Source organism: Mesoplodon bidens (assembly GCF_964165515.1).
Source record: "Mesoplodon bidens genome assembly, chromosome: 15".
NCBI lineage: Eukaryota > Metazoa > Chordata > Mammalia > Artiodactyla > Ziphiidae > Mesoplodon > Mesoplodon bidens.
The window spans coordinates 58,330,530-58,350,103 of NC_138171.1; the positions used below are offsets into that span (position 1 = coordinate 58,330,530).

General features: G+C 36.2%; 1 protein-coding gene and 1 pseudogene across 3 annotated transcripts in view; both read right to left on the minus strand.

The window, feature by feature from the left end:
* The window catches only part of ATF7IP2 (activating transcription factor 7 interacting protein 2), a 56,447-nt gene extending 37,109 nt beyond the window's left edge, over positions 1-19,338 (minus strand). For both annotated transcript variants that reach the window (XM_081257436.1, XM_081257437.1), the window contains exons 1-3: positions 19,253-19,338; positions 6,020-6,879; positions 4,645-4,769 (exon numbers count right to left, since the gene is read on the minus strand). In XM_081257436.1, coding sequence (XP_081113562.1) covers positions 4,645-4,769; positions 6,020-6,869 — 975 coding nt within the window. In that variant the 5' untranslated portion in view covers positions 6,870-6,879; positions 19,253-19,338. The remainder of the gene's footprint in view (positions 1-4,644; positions 4,770-6,019; positions 6,880-19,252) is intronic.
* Positions 609-2,032, minus strand: LOC308629045 (tetratricopeptide repeat protein 1-like; annotated as a pseudogene). Its single transcript has 2 exons — positions 2,027-2,032; positions 609-1,590 (listed from the first exon to the last, which is right to left on the minus strand). The product of its transcript is annotated as a tetratricopeptide repeat protein 1-like (transcript).
* Positions 19,339-19,574: the final 236 nt, after the last annotated feature.

Consider the following 19,574-nt stretch of genomic DNA (forward strand, 5'->3'; position numbering starts at 1 on the left):
AATTTCATTATCTGGCTAGCTTTCAGAAAATAGGTTGGCCTATTTTCAGGTAGCATAATTAATCTCAATGCCTACTGATATGAATGGCTCTGCTGAGCCATACATTCAGAAATATCCACTGCAGGTGTTTGCTCAATATACATGCCCCTTTTAGCAACTTTCACAACAGAGTAGGTAGTCTCTCTTAATAACAAAATCTGTCATGATATATTTAAGGTATTTATTAGTAATATTTATATCTTCCCATAATATCTTTCTTGGTGCTCAAAACTGAAACACATAGTTTCTATGTTAAACTTTTTTTTTTTTCAGACTGTCACAGAAAGCATTTATTACCACAGAGGAAATTAGGAGATGTCTGAGCCCACGCAAGGCAGCCTGGGCAGTGCGTGTGATCGGGCTGAGGGAACAGCAGGTGGGGACCCCATCGGTCGTGGTTGGGCAGTATCCGACCAGCAGGTTTGCTCGGCCCAGGAGACTCCAGCTGGGCTTGTTTTTGTGGAGCTGGGGGAGGTGAGCCTTGACAAGCAGGCTTTCTCCCGGACAAAACAAAGAACAGCCAGAACCAAGGCAACAGCTGCACAGACACCACCTTAAAATGGAAGTCAAATTAGGCTCATTACATCAGGAACTGCGTTTCACCCTGATCATAAAACAAGGGGGAGAAGGGAGCACTGGCCTCTACTAGATAGCCTGTCTTTGAGATAAGATGCTGTTAAACGTTAAACACTGGCAGAGCCTTTCCCCTTGCTAACACAGGCAGCATACAATTTTCAAGCCAGCTTTAAAAGCCATTGTTATCTTTGTTATTATTTGAACAAAATTGATGGAGTAGCAGCCAGTAGAGGAATCCGGTTTGATCTGGAAATTCTCTGTGGAGAGTCCAAAAGGCCGAAGAACCAAGTTCCCAAGATCTTTTAGTTTACCTAACATGTCTTCCTTTAGTCTTTCATTACGTTCCTCAATTTGCTTAGGTAACCTCATACAAGCTTCTCTTGATGTACTGACAGATCTTTTTCTAGTATGGATTTATAGTCTTCCAGGGCTTCATCCAGCTTGTCAAGTCTTCTCATACAACTCTGCTCTCCTCAATATTGCCCTGACATAGCTCGGGTTTAACTGAGTTGCTTTGCTGCAGTCACTGATGGCCATCTCTTTCTTGTCCTGTTTCATCCTTGCAGCAGCTCTATTTGAAAACAGAATGGACCTGTCTTTCTGGAAGGAGGATGGACACATCTGAAGGGCTCAACTGTAAGTACTTTCAGCTTCTATATAATCTCCTTTCTTAAACTGCTCATTTCCCTCCTCCTTTAGTCTAGAGCTCTCTTCTCTCCTTCTCTTTTTCTCTTCATCTGGCATGTTTTTTTCCAGTTCCATTAGGTATTCTTCATCTAGTTCAGAGGAATTCGCAACACGATCAGGTTTGTTCTCAACCTTGTCCACTCCTGGCTTCTCCTTCTCAAATGAGGCACTTGCATCATGAAAGCACTCCTCTTCTCCTTGGTCCTCCTGGGGATGGGCCTCAACATCACTGAGCAGCTTGCTCTGGGAATGGTGATCTTTGGCATTAGACACTGGAGGGTCAACACACTATGCTTCATGAAGCTCTGTTACTTTCAAACCATTGAACACATCCTCTGGAACCCTACAGACTTCTCCCCCATGCTGAATCAGTGAGGGAGGTGAAGCTGAAACTAGCGTCACAGCTCCTCTCGTCCTCACCTTCTTCGCCCTATGTTAAACTCTTTTATACTGATGTCACCTAGATGATTAGTCATATTCAATCATTTTATTTGATTATTCCCAAGGTTTTTCCTTTTCATTCCCAATTGTTCTTGATCTTCAACATTATCATCTACTCGATTTCTTCTGTAATTCTTCATTAACATTTCTTTAGTGGTTTCTCAACATTATTAGACGTGATTGTCATTTGTACTCTCACAACTTTTAAATATCTGATTAATAACTGCTCAAAACACATGTATTATGTAAATAAGTGCTCAGAAAATCATACTATTTTACTGACAGCCATTACCCGTCCCCATATGTGGTTTTTATGGATTACTGCATGCTTGCCAGTTCACTGGCTGAGGTCAATACGTGAAGTTCATACCCTGATGAATCTTGGAATACATATTTAACTGTTTTGAATATGGAAATACCGTTTTGCTAAGAAGCAAAAGCCATACAGTGTTCGTCAAACTTCCCTGGTAAGGAAGAATCATATGGAATACTTGTTAAATTCACAAATTCCTAGGACCTACCCTGATTCACCAAACAATTTCCTGAAAAGAGGCCTGGCACCACTAATGATTCTTATCAGGTAAGTCTGAGAAAAGAGAAGCTTAAAACAGTTAGTAGTGAGCTGAAGACACCACAATTTAAACAAGTACTCCTGGTGATTCAGATGGAGGCAGACTCTTAAAACTTGGTTACTTTGGACTAACTGCCCACTAAGGCATGAGTCCTCTAGTGTAGAGTACACATTTGTTCTCATTTAGTGGTTATGTTCTTCATACAAAAGGAAGACACAATAACCTCCACCAGGGCTTCCCTGGTGGCGCAGTGGTTGAGAGTTCGCCTGCCGATGCAGGGGACACGGGTTCGTGCTCCGGTCTGGGAAGATCCCACATGCCGTGGAGCGGCTGGGCCTGTGAGCCATGGCTGCTGAGCCTGCGCATCCGGAGCCTGTGCTCCACAACGGGAGAGGCCACAACAGTGAGAGGCCCGCCTACCGCAAAAATAAATAAATAAATAAATAAATAAATAAAATAACCTCCACCAAATACCTCATAAATATCTTCTGCTGATGGTAATGTGTCAAAAATTATGGAATCAGATAAAGTCCTAGCTACAATTTGCAGATGGTAGGCAAAGTGGCCTAAAGATTGGAGAAAAACTGGAAATTATGTGTATGTGTGTGTGTATATATATATAGGTATGCCTATATATATATCTCCCCTATCTGCCTCAACTTTCTGCAATGGTGGGTAGGGTGAACAACTTGGACTTCGGAAGAAAAACCCCTCTACTTCAGTTTTTTAATTGGAATCAACCAGGCCAAGATCCTTCTGAAACGTCAAAAGGTAAGAGTCAACTGCTCTGGGACTCTCTCAGTAGAGAAGAACAATGTCGGAATGGGAGGCCCTATTCCACTGGGATTCAAACAAGAAAAAGAAACAAGATGTGGTTTAGAGAGTTAATGTTCAGACAGGAATTAAAATATCAAGTGAGGAAGAGGTAGTTACTGAGAGATAGATAAAAGATAGGAATTAGCTAAAACCCACACTGTCACCCGACAATGTTAAGAAGCTTCTGGTGGTAGTGGTGAGGGAGGATAACAAATAAACTGCATTCCTTAAACCTCACTGGGAAGGACCATATTCTGTGTCAACTTGGACCGAGTATTTTGTGAGGTAGATAATAGTAGTGAATGAAAACCCTGATTTTTCTGTGCCAGTGAAATTAAAATGTTCAAAGGTTACATTTTGTATTTATATGTCCATATCAGAACTTATTTCTGAATTCAGCTACTAATCACTGGGAGTAACACAGCTGCAATCCCCAACCTCTTAAGCTAGATCCATGCTTAACATAATTCCGCTACCCCATCCCTGCAAACAATATTTACATATTTTTTTATTAATGTCTCCTTTGGTCTTGCAGAAGAAAATCAGAGGTAGAAAGGGGAAGTACTGACTCACCTTTTAAGCTGATTCTGCATGAGTCTTTCAATGGTTTCCGTTTATTATGTGAATATATGTTGATATAACATGTAACTATGTAATTGTAATGGCCTGTTTTAGAAACAGTGTTTTTGTTTCTGAAACAGCAGGATAGTTTGGATTGGGACATTTTTTGGTCCATTATAGCTGACGACAGACAATCAATCACATAATGACTTTTAGTTGTGGCATTTCAGTGGTAATAAAATAGCAAAACATGATCATCAAAACAAGTCCTGATACAGGACCTACTAAAATTGAAGCTCATTATACACTTCAACTCAGAGTTGATCAGACATTAATGGAAACTGTAGTACAATGAGATGAAATGGGGCAAAAAGAAAAGGACACTTAATGATGCTATAAAAGCAAAACATCAGATAATGCACCATATCTGTGTAAATTAGGGTAAGTAAACCTTTCCCTAATTTCTTGGAAATTAGGGCAAGTAAACCTGAATGTAGCAGGACTTTGTAATGAACTTCCGGGTTGCCTGGGTCTATGAAGTAGTGGTCAATTGTGATAATAAACAGCTATAGCTGCAGATCAAGAACCCCATGACCAGTACAAAAGAGACAGAATTGTTCACAAAGCTCAAGGTCATGTAGTGTCTGACTTGAAGAAATTTGAGCATAATATTGACTAAAAAGCCCATTCTCTTTCTACCACAGTACTCTACCTTCAAATGATTCTGTAGGTTACTCTGCATAGGATCATTTTGAAGGATCTAGAGATGTTTTGGTGATGTAAACAATTATTTTTCCCTAATACCTCCACCTGCTAATAATTCAGTTTTCATATACCTGCCCTGCATCATGAAAGTTATCTGTACTCATTGTTTAGATCAATTAACTTTTACCATTTTTTACTAATCAAAAGTAAAAGTTTCTGAAGCAAATATTTAAGCCCAATATTTTACCTGTTCCAGAAATGTTGTTTGCTTTCCCAGAGCTAGAGGAATATTTTCATTAATTTGCTCTGAAGTTTTCACACGCTTAACATTTTCTTTGTTTTCTGAAAACGTCCTCTTCTTTTGATTATGGCCTTGGGGAGACGGAAAGATGAGAGAGAAAAATATTCCTTCTAATGAAGGAAACAGGGGAATTCTCTAATTTAGGGACCCCTAAGCAAATTAAAAAACTAAAATGTGACCACGGCAGCATTTTTTAGAAAATGTAATTGTATAAAAAATTCTGACAAACTAATCCTTAAAAAAAAAGAATATCTTAGTCCTGGTCTCAGATATACTTTCCTTCCACCGTATTTAATACACATTTAATACTTATTTAATACTAACAAAAACAATAAATTACAGCATTTGATCTTCAGTTTACAGTTATTTACTTGGTGGTCTTACATTATTTTTAGAGTTACTTAGGCAGTCCTACATATTTTTAATAGGTGATCCTACTATTATTTTTAAGCAATTTAAAACTCACCTTGTTAAATGATCACTCTGTAGCATACACAAGAAAACAAATACAACTTATCCTAGTAAATCAAGTTTTTCTTATATTTTATTAACCTACAAAAACACCCTTTTAATGAAATTTACTTGTGCTATTTTAATAACTTTATAACCCTAGAACTTCATTGGTTAAGTATTTGATGTGTTTCTCACTCTACACACAAACCTGTATGTATTCTTATTATCTATCCACTTACACTTGGCATGTGATATACAGGCCAATTCTATGGAAAGAAATGGGTTCAACTATTTAAAAAACCCACTCTCTCTTTCAACTAGCCTCCTTATTAATTTAATAAAACTTCAAAAAAAAAAGAAAAGGTGTGGGCTTCCCTGGTGGCACAGTGGTTGAGACTCCGCCTGCTGATGCAGGGGACACGGGTTCGTGCCCCGGTCCGGGAGGATCCCACATGCCGCGGAGCGGCTGGGCCCATGAGCCATGGCCGCTGGGCCTGCGCATCCGGAGCCTGTGTTCCGCAACGGGAGAGGCCACAGCAGTGAGAGGCCCGCGTACCGCAAAAAAAAAAAAAAGAAAGAAAAGGTGTAAATGAAATAAACCAAGCAATTTCTATAAACCATCTTTTGATTTTGTTGTACTTTCAAAGGAAAGTGATTGATTCCTTCTTTGCCAGAATTTACTTCCCTTTGGACATAGAGGATACCATTCCCTCTCCCCACCAAGAATGGTTCAGAAATAAGATACTCTGAAATAATTATCATTTACTGTTTTCCTGTCTATGTGTACTCTACTGTTTGAGATTATGAAACTGCCCAAAGCAAAGCAACTATTTTAACTTCTCCAAGAGATATATAAGTATGCACTTACTGTTATTCCTATCAGTGTCAAATGAGGACAGCCACTTTGCATCTGTACTTTCACAACTTAAAATGCTGGAATGACAGGTTCTACAGGATTCTTCACTTTTCAAAATGTCAGCAGCACAGTTACTAGAAATGACTGAATTTACCAACTTAGGTATTTTATCAACAGGCACAAAAGGGATATCTGAATTTAAAATTAAAGTGTTATTTTGTCTTTTATCACGTAACTCAGAATTGGAGTTTGTTTCTAAATAGGAAACTACCTTGTCAATTCTCTTATCATCCAAGGTATTGGTTACTGTAGACTTTGACATCTGAACTACACCACTCAATACACTGGATGGACAGCAAATGGATTTCAGATTACAATCCTCTTCATGTTCAAAAACGGATCGTGTTACACTTGCCTGACATTCAAAATGGTTTTCAGAAGTGTTTCGTGAATCTTTTGCGTCTTGTTTAGTAAACAGTTTCCTGGGAGATTCTAGTGTTTTACTTGGCTTTTCATAAGGGTACACAACTTGTTCTTCAGTGTATTCTAATCTTGTTCTGGAATCAACAATTTCTAGCGGTTTTATTAAATTCTGAGAAAATACTTTACTTTTTGGTGCACATACTGAATTTTTTATAGAGTCCAAAGAGGAAGCATCATTTTCAGAATGTCTACATTTGCTACTTATGCCATCAGTACTTGAATTCTGATTACTACTTGACACGTTATTCCCAGTTGCTGCTGTTTTTAGTGCTTCAACCTTCTTTGACTTATTCAGGATCTCTGCTTGCTTCCGGCAACTTGTAGGCATTGTTTTTCTCGCTTTTAAAATCTTCCGTTTACTTCTATCTGGACTTCCCATCTTTCATATCCTAGAATTTAAGATACCATATTTAAATGAATATCTCTAGCAGACAAAAGTTAACATTTACTTACAATATTAAAATAATGCTGAGACTAATCTTTCCAGATTTAGATAATTATTTTTATTGAAAAATATACCCATTTTCATCTGTCATTGATAATTTTAATTTTGTTCTATAACTCTATATAAAGTCAGAATTTATATTGTCAGTAGGCCTCTATTTGAAACTAAGTCTGATAATTTATCTGGCCACTTTTTGTTATATCACCTCACTACTATAACCATTAAGTTCTGATTTAAATAATCCAAGTAGGCCATACTTTAGATAATCTAAAGATTAAGTTGAATTTCTTCATAAAAACAAAAAACAATGTTTTGTGTGGAATGTTCCATTTTCTACATACCGTGGCACCTTTCTAAAGCTTTCCTAATGTTCAAATTTCCAAATTAATGGTACTGCACGAGTAATTCTCAACAATCATCAGTATGAAATGAGCACTAAAATACACAATGTGATGCTAGTTCAAATAAGAAAGCCACGTTAGGTTTCAATACATCCTTAATTCTGAATTATTTCTGTTAATTTAAGAAAAATCTACTACATAGCAGGGAAAAATATTTTAGTGTTTATCTCTCAGTATCCACATCAAGCCTGATCTGAACCATAGGTAAGTAAATGGTTTAAAAGAAAGGAAAACTGCCAAATTACAAGGCAGTTAAAGGCATAAGTAAAAAAAAAAAAAAAAAAAAAAATTATATAATACATGATAGACCAGTTACCTAACAAACTATAGAGCACTTATTAAACTCGAAGACAGAATCTAAGACATTTTAAGGTGCAAATAACCCAGTCAAAGCTACCTGAATAATTTGATTTATCCTTATGTATTTTCTTACTCGAAGTTTTCATTTACTGTATTTTTTTCATTCACTGTATCATTTGACCAGCAACAGTTCCAGAATTTGTTAGACCTGAAGGCTAAGTGAATATTTATTTAGAAGAAGAAAAAATATCACAAACTCAAATTGCCAAAACCTGTCATGTATACATAAAAATCAGGAAATCCAGAAAAATAGCACATTTTCATTAAGGGCCTGATACAAGATAGAACTCTATTTTCCCTATATGACTACATATTTGATAGCCTTTTCATGAATATGATATTTGTAATATTCCCCAAAGACAAACCAAATCTTTTCTCTAGCAAGGTTGATCAATTTTTAATTTTTTGGATTTTTTTTCAAACGTTTTACTGAAGTACCTACAGAAAAGTGCACATATCATGTGTTCAGTTAAAAGAATTTTCACAAACTGAATACACCCATTTAACCAGAATCAAGATCAAGAAGAGAATGATCCATAGATTCATCAATTATAACAAATATACCGCTCTGGTGGGGGATATTCATAATGGGAGAGGTTATGCATGTGGGGGTCAGGGGATATATGAGAAATCTCTGTATCTTCTTCTTAATTTTGCTGAGTCTAAAACTACTCTCAAAAAAAATGAAGTCTGAAAAAAAAGAGCTATAGAAATAAAAGAAATTTTTTAAAAAAAGAGAGAATAATTCCAAGGGTCAACTGTACTGGTAACTGCCTAAAAGGTGAAGAAATAGTTTACATGTTGTAGTGAGAGTGAGTGAAATTTATTACTGGGAGCATAAAAAGCAACAACTCAGTCTAATTGGGGGATCACTGGCATCACCATCCTGACATATAGGCTTGAATCCTTTGCTGCAAATAAGCCACATTTCACAGAGGTCTTTGGAATCATGGTACTGTCCTGCAGCACAAGGTCAGAAAGACAGGTCATCTACATTTTCTCAAGTCTTAAAGATTTGCCATTTATAACTTACATCCTCAATCCATCTAGATTTTAGGATATAGTTATAGGAAGGGATCTAATTTTGCTTTCCCTCAGATGTATACTGGAATACCTAGGAGATACTGAAGGTTAGGTTCCAGACACTGCAAATATTGCAATAAAGTGAGTCACATGAATTTTTTGGTTTCCCAGGGCATATACAAGCTATTTATGCTGTAGTGTAGTGTACAATAGACTAAAAAAACAATGTACATACCTTAATTTGAAAATAATTTATTGTCCAAAAAATGCCAAAACAATTCCAATAGGAACGTCAAAGACCACTGATCACAGATCACCAAAGCAATATAATAATGAAAAGTTTTGAAATATTGTAAGAATTACCAAAATGTGACAGAGACACAAATGAGCATAGGCTGTTAGATAAATGCTGCCCACAGACTTGCTCAACACAGGGTTGCCACAACCCTTCAATCTGTAAAAAACACACTATCTGCGAAGCACGATAAAGAGAAGCGCAATGAAACAAGGTATGCCTGTAATTGTTTGAAAGCATCCTATTAATTTTAAACTGTAAAAACATAATCTAATCTGTCCCTTTTATTCTATTTTATCTGGTGATGTAACTCATGCTGAATATACTGTTGTCCATCCCACCAACTTTTTTTAGATGTCTCTTATAAAACCTATTGAAAATATTTTAAACTAATGAATGTCTTTTAATAGAATTTAATCCAATTACATTTATTGTAAATAACACATTAAAGCTTTAGTTTACATTTGGTTTTATGCCCTCTGATTTTTATAACTTGTTATGTTTTACATTTTGTTATTTATGTTTATCTCCATGTCATTTTAGTATGAAATGTCCTATTTTTTAAGGTCTACAAATGCTTTACAATTCTGTGGAGCCTAGTATATTTAAACATTCCCTAAAAGCATTTTTCAGCTAACATTTCATTAACCACTGAGGTCAAGAGATTTTTCACTGAATTTAGAACTTTATATCCCAGGTTTTACTTTACTCTTACATTATATTCACACACACATACACACACACACAGTTGATCCTTGAACAACACAGGGGTTGGGGTTCAACTCTGTGCACTTGAAAATCCACATATAACTTACAGTTGGCCTTTCACATATGTGGTTATGATGCTTTCATATCCACAATTCTCCATCAGCAGATTCAACAACTGCAGATCATGTAGTACTATAATATTTACTATTGAAAAATACCCACATAAGTGGATCTGCATAGTTCAAACTCATGTTGTTCAAGGGTAAACTGTACTTTCAAGAATAACTTTGGATATTCACATCTTGCTAAAGAACCAGATTTGGCTATTATGAATAATGCTATGAACATTCACGTATAAATTTTCGTGTGAACAGGTTTTCATTTCTCTTGGGTATATGCCCAAGGATGAAATTGCTGATCATACAGTAACTCTACATTTAACCTTCTAAGAAACAGACTGTTTTCCAAAGGGTCTGGACCAATTTACATTCACACCAGGAAAGTATGAAGGATCCAATTTTAGCACCTCTTCATCCATCAATATTCACTATCATCTGTCTGTTTTAGTATTGCAACTTGGTGTGAGTGATGACTTCACTGTCATTTTAATTTGCACTGCCCTTATGGCTAATGATGATGAGCATCACTTCATGAGCTTATTGGCCACTGGTATATTGTTTTTGGAGACATGACTATTCAGATAATCTGTCCACTTCAAAATTAGGTTATCTGACTTTACATGGTTGACATGTAAGAGATCTTTATATATTCCAGATCTAAGTCCCTATAGACATGATTTCCAAACTTTTCCTCACATTTTGTGGGTGTCTTTTCAATTTCTTGATGGTATACTTTGAGAAACTAAAGTTTTAAATTTTGATAAAGCCCAATTTACTTTTTCTTTTGTTGCTTGTGCTTTTGGTGTCATATCTAAAAAAAAAAAAATCACTGCCTAGTCCAAGGTCATGAAGATTTATCTCTGTTTAAAAATTTTATTGTTTTACCTCTTGGATACATTTGGAGTTAATTTTTATGTGTGTTAATAATAAAGTGAGGGAGAAGGTCCACATTTATTCTTTTGCATGTGGACATAGAGCTGTTCCAGCACCTTTTGAAAAGGCATTCCTTCTCCCCCATTGTTTTGTTTCTCTCATCAAATACCAATTGCCTACATAAATGTGAAGGTTTATTTCTGGATTCTCAATTTTATACCACTGATATATAGGTATGTCCTTATGCCTGTACTACACTGTCTTGATTACTATAGCTTTCTAGTAAGTTTTGAATTCAGGATGTGTGAGTCCTCAATGTTCAAGACTGTTTTGGCTATTCTGAGTTCTCGGAATATCTATATGAATTTTAGGACCAGATTAACAATTTCTGCAAAGAAGCGAGCTGGGACTTCAATAGGGATTGTGTTGAATCTTTAGATCAACTTAGGGAGCAATTACCTTCATTCTATCAACTGTTCTGATCCATGAACATGGGATGTCTTTCCATTTATTTAGACATTTAATTTCTTTCAATAATGTTTACTTTTCAGAGTTAAAGTTTTACACTTCTTTTTGATACTATTGTTAATGAAACTTCAAAATTTTTCACTGCAAGTACATGGAAATACAATAGAATTTTGTATATTTATCTTGTATCCTGCAACTCTACTGATCTTATTCTCATCTCAGAATAGTTTTTTGCAGATACCTTAGGATTTCCTCCATACAAGATCATGTCATTTGTCAATAGTTTTATTTCTTCCTTTCCAATCTATTCTATTTTCTTGCCTAATTGTCCTGACTAAAACCTCCTGTACAATGTAGACTAGAAGTGGCAAGAGTGGACATCCTTGTCTTGCTCCTTAGTTAGGAGGAAAACCTTTAATCATTATGCATGATGTTAACTGTAGATTTTTCACAGGTGCCTTTTATCAGGTTAAAAAAAATTTCCCAACTAACCCTACTTCTTTGATTTTTTGGGTTTTTTTTTACCATGAAGGAACCTTGAATTTTTGTCAGAATATGCCTTTTCAGCATTAACGTGACCATATGGCTTTGTTCTCTATTCTATTGATATGGTACATTCATTAATATATTTTTGGATGTGAAACCAACCTTGCATTCCTGGGATAATCCTACATGGTCATGACGTTGCTGGATTCAACTTGCTAGTATTTTGTTGACAATTTTTGCACCTATATTCTTAAGAGATATTGTTGTGTCATTTTCTTACAGTGTCTTTGATTTTGTTACCAGGATAATACTGGCCTCACAGAATGATCAGGGCAGTGTGCCTTTCTCTTCTATTTCTCTGAAGAATTTGTGAGAAATTGGTATTTTTACACGTTTGGTAGAATTCAACAATAAAAACCATCTGAGTTTTTCTTTGTGTTCTAATTCAATCTCTTTACTTGCTTTTCAGATTTTCTATTTCTTCCTGAGTCAGTTTTGTTCATTTTGGTCTTGTTAAGAATTTGTCTAGGGCTTCCCTGGTGGCGCAGTGGTTGAGAGTCCGCCTGCCGATGCAGGGGACATGGGTTCGTGCCCCGGTCTGGGAAGATCCCACGTAACACGGAGCGGCTAGGCCCGTGAGCCATGGCCACTGAGCCTGCACGTCTGGAGCCTGTGCTCTGCAACGGGAGAGGCCACAACAGGGAGAGGCCACAACAGTGAGAGGCCCGTGTACCGCAAAAAAAAAAAATTTGTCTAGTTCATCTATAAAACTGATCAGTATATAAGTGAATCGTTCTATAGGAGTCTCTTATTATCTTTTTAACTTCTGCAAGATCAGTAGTAATGCACCCTTTCATTCCAACTTTCAGTAATTTGAGTCTTTTTCATGGTCACTCTAGGTAAAGGTTTGTCAATTTTGTTGATCTTTTTGAAAAACAACTTTTGATTTTATTAATTTTATTTTTTTCTTTCTTGATTTTATTAATCATTTCCTTCATTCTGCTTAGGTTTAGTTTCCTCTTTCTGCATTAAGATTAAAAGTCAGTTTATTGATTTGAAGTCCTCTTTTTAAATATAGGCATTTATCACAACAAATTTCCTAAGAAAAGCTTTAATTGCACCCAAAATGTTTTGTATGTTATGTCTTCATTTCCATTAATGTTAAAGTATTTTCTAACTTCCCTCATGATTTCTTCTTTGACTCACTCATTATTTAGGAGTGTGTTGTTTAATTTCCACATAGCTGTGAATTTCTCAAATTTCTTCTTCTTATGTTCTAATTTCATTCCACTGTGGTCAGAGAATGTATTCTGTTGTGGTTTCAGTCCTTTAAAATGTGTTGAGGTTTGTTTTATGGCCTAGCATAATGTCTATTTTGGAAATCTTTCTATGTACATTTAAGAAGAATATAATCTGCTTTTGTTTGGTTGAGTGTTCAAAAGATGCTTCTTAGGTCTAGTTGATTTACAGTGTTATTCAAGTCTTTTCTAATTGATCTTTCACCTAGTTTTCCATTATGAAAGTGTTGTATTGAAGTCTCCAACTCTTAATGTTGAAATTTTCTATTTCTCTGTTCAATTCTCATCAATATTTGCTTCATATATTTTGGTGCTAGTTAGTGGCATGCTTGTAATTGTTATAACTTCCTAAGGGACTGCACCTTTTATTACAAAATGTCCCTCTTTACCTCTAATATTTATTTTAAAAGTCTATTTTGTCTGAAATTAGTATAGCCACTCCAGTTTTCTTATAGTTGCTATTCACATGATTTTTTCTATGCTTTTACTTTCAACATAATTGTATCTTTCAATCTACGTGTGTCTCCTACAGACAGCATATAGTTGGATGCTATTTTTCCTCTGGTCTGACAATCTGGTATTTGACTGGATTGTTTAATCCATTCACACTTGACATTAATATTGATATAGCTGGATTTCTGGCTACCATTTTACTTTGTTTTATATGTTTCATGTCTTTTGTTCCTCTATTCCATTACTGACATAGGTATTCATTTTTTAATACTTTCTATGTGGCATCACTTTAAAATTTCATTTTTCTGCCTGGTATCATATAGAAATACAATCAGTGCTTTTTTATTGATTGTATCTCCAACTAATTCATTAAATTCACTTATTAAACCAAGTAAGTTCTTTTGAACTTTCTATGTAGTGTCATAATTTTCTTGCTAAGCCTTATTTATTTTTCTTATTGCACTAGTTAGAAGCTCCAGTATGCTATGAATGGGTATGCTGTTAGCAGATATCCTTCACTCATTACCAATCTTGAAAGGGGTGTGGGGTTTCACTAACACCACTAAGTATGATTTTTGCTATACATTTTACCAATGCTCTATATTAGATTAATAAAATACCCTTCTATTCCCAGATTTTATCATTAATGCATTTTCAATTTTATCCTTTTCATATATTTAGATGATAATATAATCTCATTTTTTCAATTAACTTCTATCATATTGGTTGTTGGGATTGTTGTGATGGTTAAATTTTATGTGTCAATTTGGCAAGGCTATGGTACCCAGTTGTTTGGTCAAACACTATAAAAGATGTTCCTGTGAAGGTATTTTGTAGATATGATTAACAGCTACAAATAAGTTGACTTTAAGTAAAGTCAATGTGTAAAGATGAAATTTGTGATAACAACAGACGGGGGAGGGAAAGAGCTGTAAAAGAGCAGGGTGTCTGTATACCATTGAAGTTAAAGTGGTATTAATACAAAATAGATTGTTATAAGTGTAAGAGTCTAATTGTAATCCCCCAAGGTAACCACTAAGAAAATAACTTTTAAATTTTTCACAGAAAAGGAAATGAGAAGGGAATAAAAATGGTACACCATTTTAAAAAAAATAAAGACAGAAGAAGGGAGTAATGGAAAAACTGAGGCACAACCAGAAAAAAATTATCATATTAAACCTAGCTTATTTCTGAAAGAAACCTCAGTCAGTCATAATATGCCCATTTTTTTTGCTTCATGTTTCTGTATTCAACTTGCTAACATTTTGTTTAGGACTTTGTATCAATGTTATGAGAAAGATGCATCGTTCTTTTCCTTTATCAGGTTTTGAAATCAGGGTTATTCTGGCTTCATATAAAAAACTGGAAAGTCTTTTTCCATTCTCTGAAGAGTTTTTGTTTGCAAACAGTATTACTCCTTCCTTAAATGTTAGAAATAATTCATCATAATGCCATCTGGGCTTGGAGTTAACTTAGTGATAAAGGTTTTCAATTATGATTGAATTTTTAAAAATAGATACAGGAATCATTATATTTTACTTTTCTGTTAATTTTGTTTTTTTTCACACAAAATTTCAAAATTTAACAGAATTTCAAGTTTATAAAGTTCTTCATAATATTCTCTAATTACATTTGTAATATATGCAGGATCTGTAGTGATGTCTCTTTTTATTCTTGATATTACTGACATGTTTTGTTTCGCTTTCTCTTGGTCACTCTTACTAGAAATTTATCCATTTAATCAATACTGTCAAAGCACTGACATTCTGACTTTCCTGACTCTCTATTGTATGCAGTGTTCTATTTCACCATTTCCTGTTAGTTTTATGATTCAATTTTCTTCAGGCTTGATTTTTGTTCCAGCTTGAGATAAAACTCAAATCTTTAACTTTCAGTCCCTTTTTTGTTTTTTTTTTGCATTTAAAGCTACAAGATTTCCTCTAAGTCCTGTCTTTGTCAAGTCTCACAAATTCTGATAAGCCCTCTTGATTATTACTTGGTTCAAAATACTTTCTAATTTCCATTGTAATTCCTTCTATGATCTGTGCATTACTTAGAAATACATTTATTTCCAGGCAATTGCAGATTTCCAAGTTGCAGTTTTGTTGTTGAAGGTTAGCTTAATTTAATTCCACTGTAATCAGAGAATATCCTCTGAATAATTTCCATCCTGTATTATCTGTTGAGGCTAGTTTCACAGCCAATTTTTTCAAAAGCTCCATGTGTATTTGAGCAAAACCTATATTCCAACACTGTTGGGTACAGTGTTATTCTATGTCGACGCCAACTAGTTCAAATTTCTTAGCTGTGTTCTTTATAATCTTCCAGCTATTAAAACAGGAGTGTGTTCAGAGTGATCCACTATGATTCCACAACTTGTCTATTCCACTATGATTTGTCTATTTCTTTTAACTGAATCACTGTCTCTCCCCCCTTACAGTATATAGTTTGAAGCCATGGGTACATACTGATTGAGTTTATTTTCTCTATTCCTGGTGGACTGGTTTTTCTCATTACAAAATGTCTCTATCTCTAGTGATGCTTGTTGCTGAGATATTACCTTAATACATTATAAATATCAATACTAAATAAAGCACAATTCCTGTTATATTTTACATTTACACCAAAACAAATCTAAGCTAGGCTGTATAACTTGTTCAAAGAAAACACAGTTCAGAGCCAGTATTTAAACCCAGGATCTTTTTTTTTTTTTTTACAAATCAGATATTAGGAAGTAACAAGGTTACCTTTAAGGGATATATAGTGGTCAACAAAAGAACAAAACATGACCAACTTGTGCCAGGTGACAATCTTATAATGAGCATGAACTAATCCTTACTACTCTAAGTGTGGTCCATGGACCAGCAGCATTAGCATCTTCTAAGTGCTAGTAGAATTTTGCTTTTACTTAAAAAATTTTTATCGATGTAGTGGTATAAAATTAAGAAGCATAAAATGCTCACAGTGAAATAAAGTAGTTGCTTGTCAACACTCAATGCCTAGTAACAATCATTTTTAACTAACTTGTTTTTTTTTAATCTCAGTATTTTAAAATACACTCACAGTAGTATTTCTTGAATTACAAATTTTAGCCACTATCAAGGTCCTATACATACAGATGAGGATTTAGCTCTTTTCTATACCCTATACACCTTTTCATCACATTTGTAATTAAATCAATACTTGAGTTGTTACAAGCAAATACATAACCAGAGAATCACAACTGCATTATCTTTTTTATATTTCCTTTTTCCTGAAGCTATCAAATTTTATCTCCGAATTTCCTATAAACCTATCCTTCACTTTTTTTTCAAATTCATCAGAATGGTCATATACCAACATTTTCCCTATTCTCCACTCCTTCAAGGTCACATTTAAAGATCATCTCTTCAGAGAAAGCCTTCCCCCAAGAGAACTACTTCCTTATCTGAATTTCCCATTAGGAATTTATATTTTAGTCATGATATTTGTGGGCAGAGACTTGTCTTACTTTTATATCCTCAGTGAGATGCTTTTCATGTAGAAGTTTTATTAAATGCTGCTTAAATGAATACTCAACTTATAAAAATGAACCTCTGGAAAGCCACCCAGGGTTATTTTTTCCTTAATAAAGAGTACCAGAACAGGCCTCAGCAACTTTTGCCATAGCTTTACCATAAGCTATTTCATATCAGCAGCACTATACACAGCAGAACCTCAAAGGTATACTAATGATACCACATTTCGTAGATACATATAGTGCCTGTATATAATTAATGGTTAAATTTAATAAGATCTGTATACAAACGCCCCTTATATCCCTAGAAATTTAATCAGAAGTTCAAAAATTCACATTATATCCAATTATCTCCCCTACCCAAACAGTTATGTTTACTCCCCTCTAGATATTACCTGACTACAATCTTTCTGTCCTACTTAGATTGGTAAAGATAAAAAAGGGATACAAAGTTACCTGAGTCTATAGTAATGCATTAGCTTTAGAGAACAGAATAAGTATTTAAACGATGTAAGGATATGAGACAAAATAAGATAGAAGAATATGTTTCTTTGTATTTTAATATAATCTCACTCAACTTAATGAGAACTAGTACTCTTGTGCATTTAAAATCAGAGTTTATTTTTATTTTTAACAAGTATCCAATATATTATTTAAAATGTGATATCAAATGAAATACATCTGTACACACCCACTATAAGAGAACTATATGATTTGCACAGGCAAAGATGCAGGGATCATGCAATATTTTCATACCAGAATTCAAGATATTAAGTAGCTAGGAAATACAGCAGAATTGAAGGTTGAGGTGAAGTACAAGCGTCAATAAGATAAACAGCTGAAAATTCAAGATGTACCTAGATACAACAATTCTGAAAAGACGCAAATCATTTCCATTAAGACACTGTTCATGCATTTCTGTTGAGGCAGAAGTCAATCTTAGGATGTAGTCTGTACAAATCTGCAGATAAGACTGAGAGTTAAGTAGATTAATTTGATTACGGTCAGACTCAACATTTCCAAAAATGTACTGAAGGATGAACAAACTAAGAAGACATACTTCACAAGAGCTGAACTCAGTGTAATCAGTCCTTCAGCCAGATGCTTCATTTTTGTATTTTCAATAGCTTTCCTGTGATATAAATTATTTTTATCTTGAATGTTCTTCCCCATTTGTTTTGCAAATAGTTATGTCGCCATTTACTGGCTACAATATATGACAAAATCATAATGAAAAGAGTATTAAATCCCAATCTAGCATAACAGCCCGTTTAAGTGGGTTTCACATAATTCTTCTTTTTAACATTTTATTCCTAATGAATTACTCAGTACGATCATCTTTTTCTCGGTCTTGACCATCTATGAGTCTTCAGAGCAGTAAATACCGGCTCGTCACAAAGCAAGCCACACGTGCTGGCTTACAATGTTGGAAACTTCATCTTCAACACAGTATCACGGAAAGGTGTAAGTCAGTTTTCCAAGCACAGCAAGGTTGTAATCAGAGAGACAAAGCAAAATAATTGCTTCCTCTGTACAGGACACATTCTTGAACTTGCCAAAAATGAAAGTAGGTGGGGGAAGGGCGACAAGCAGGAAATGGTTTTTTTCTTTTTAACTTCCTCAAAAATAAACTGTGTTAAAGAACCACGCCTGCCGGTACACGGCTTTCATCCTTCAATCACAGCATCCCTACACTGGTGAGCTCCACAGGTGTACATTACACGTTTGTGCTCCAGGCGCTTTCCTTTAAAAAGGCATGTGGGCATAAAGGCTCGGAATTTTCTATTTTCCCTGATGTTCTAGTATCGTCTGCATAAAACGTACATCAAGGAAAGCCTCCCCACCGCCTGATGAAGATCACTTAACTGTTCTGGCACCTGGTTTCCTCAGATAAATTATAACTGGAACTCCTGGAAATTTGGCGACGGAATCCCAAAGTTGCGGAGAGGACGACATTTTCTCCGTTAGTTTGTAAAAGTAGTCCGGTAGGGCCCCACGCTTCCACTCACTTACTCGGCGAGTACCAAACCCTGAGGCAACGTCCCTCCGCGGCCCCGACTCGCCCGCGCCGCCGCCCACCATTCCCGCTTCGCCCGCCGCCCGCTCGGACAGCGGGTGGGGAGACACGTCCTTTCGCCCTTCGCCGTTGTCTTGCCGGCCGGGTCGGAGCCCCAACGACTCCGCGGACACCTCTGAATCAACCCCGCCGCAACCGCCCGGCTCGCGCGGCTCTCCGAGGCCTCCGGGGCCGGCCCTCAGAGAGGCGCGCGGCGCGCGAGAAAACTCCGTCCCGGCCAACCGTCGCTCGCCCGGGCTTCTCGCCCGGCCCCAACGTACCTAGAGCGGCGCTGCGCCGGCCGCTTCTCTCCCCACAACCTCCGAAAACCGCTGCCGCCGAGCACAAAAACGTTTCCGCGCTGACCAGCTTAAGTAAGTCTCCCTTGCGCCCAGCCCCGATGGACTTCCGGCCAATGGCAGCGCGCACTTGCGGCAGCCCAGCCAGTCAGAGACGACCAGGTGGAGGGGGCGGGGAGAACGCGGCGGGGAAGTGGAAGTCGGCTGAGGGGTGCGCAAAGTTCGCCTTCCTGCGCTTCTTTGACAGGCCGTTATACATACCAACGGGTCACTGGACCAAGCGCCTGAGCTGGGCCTCTCCTTT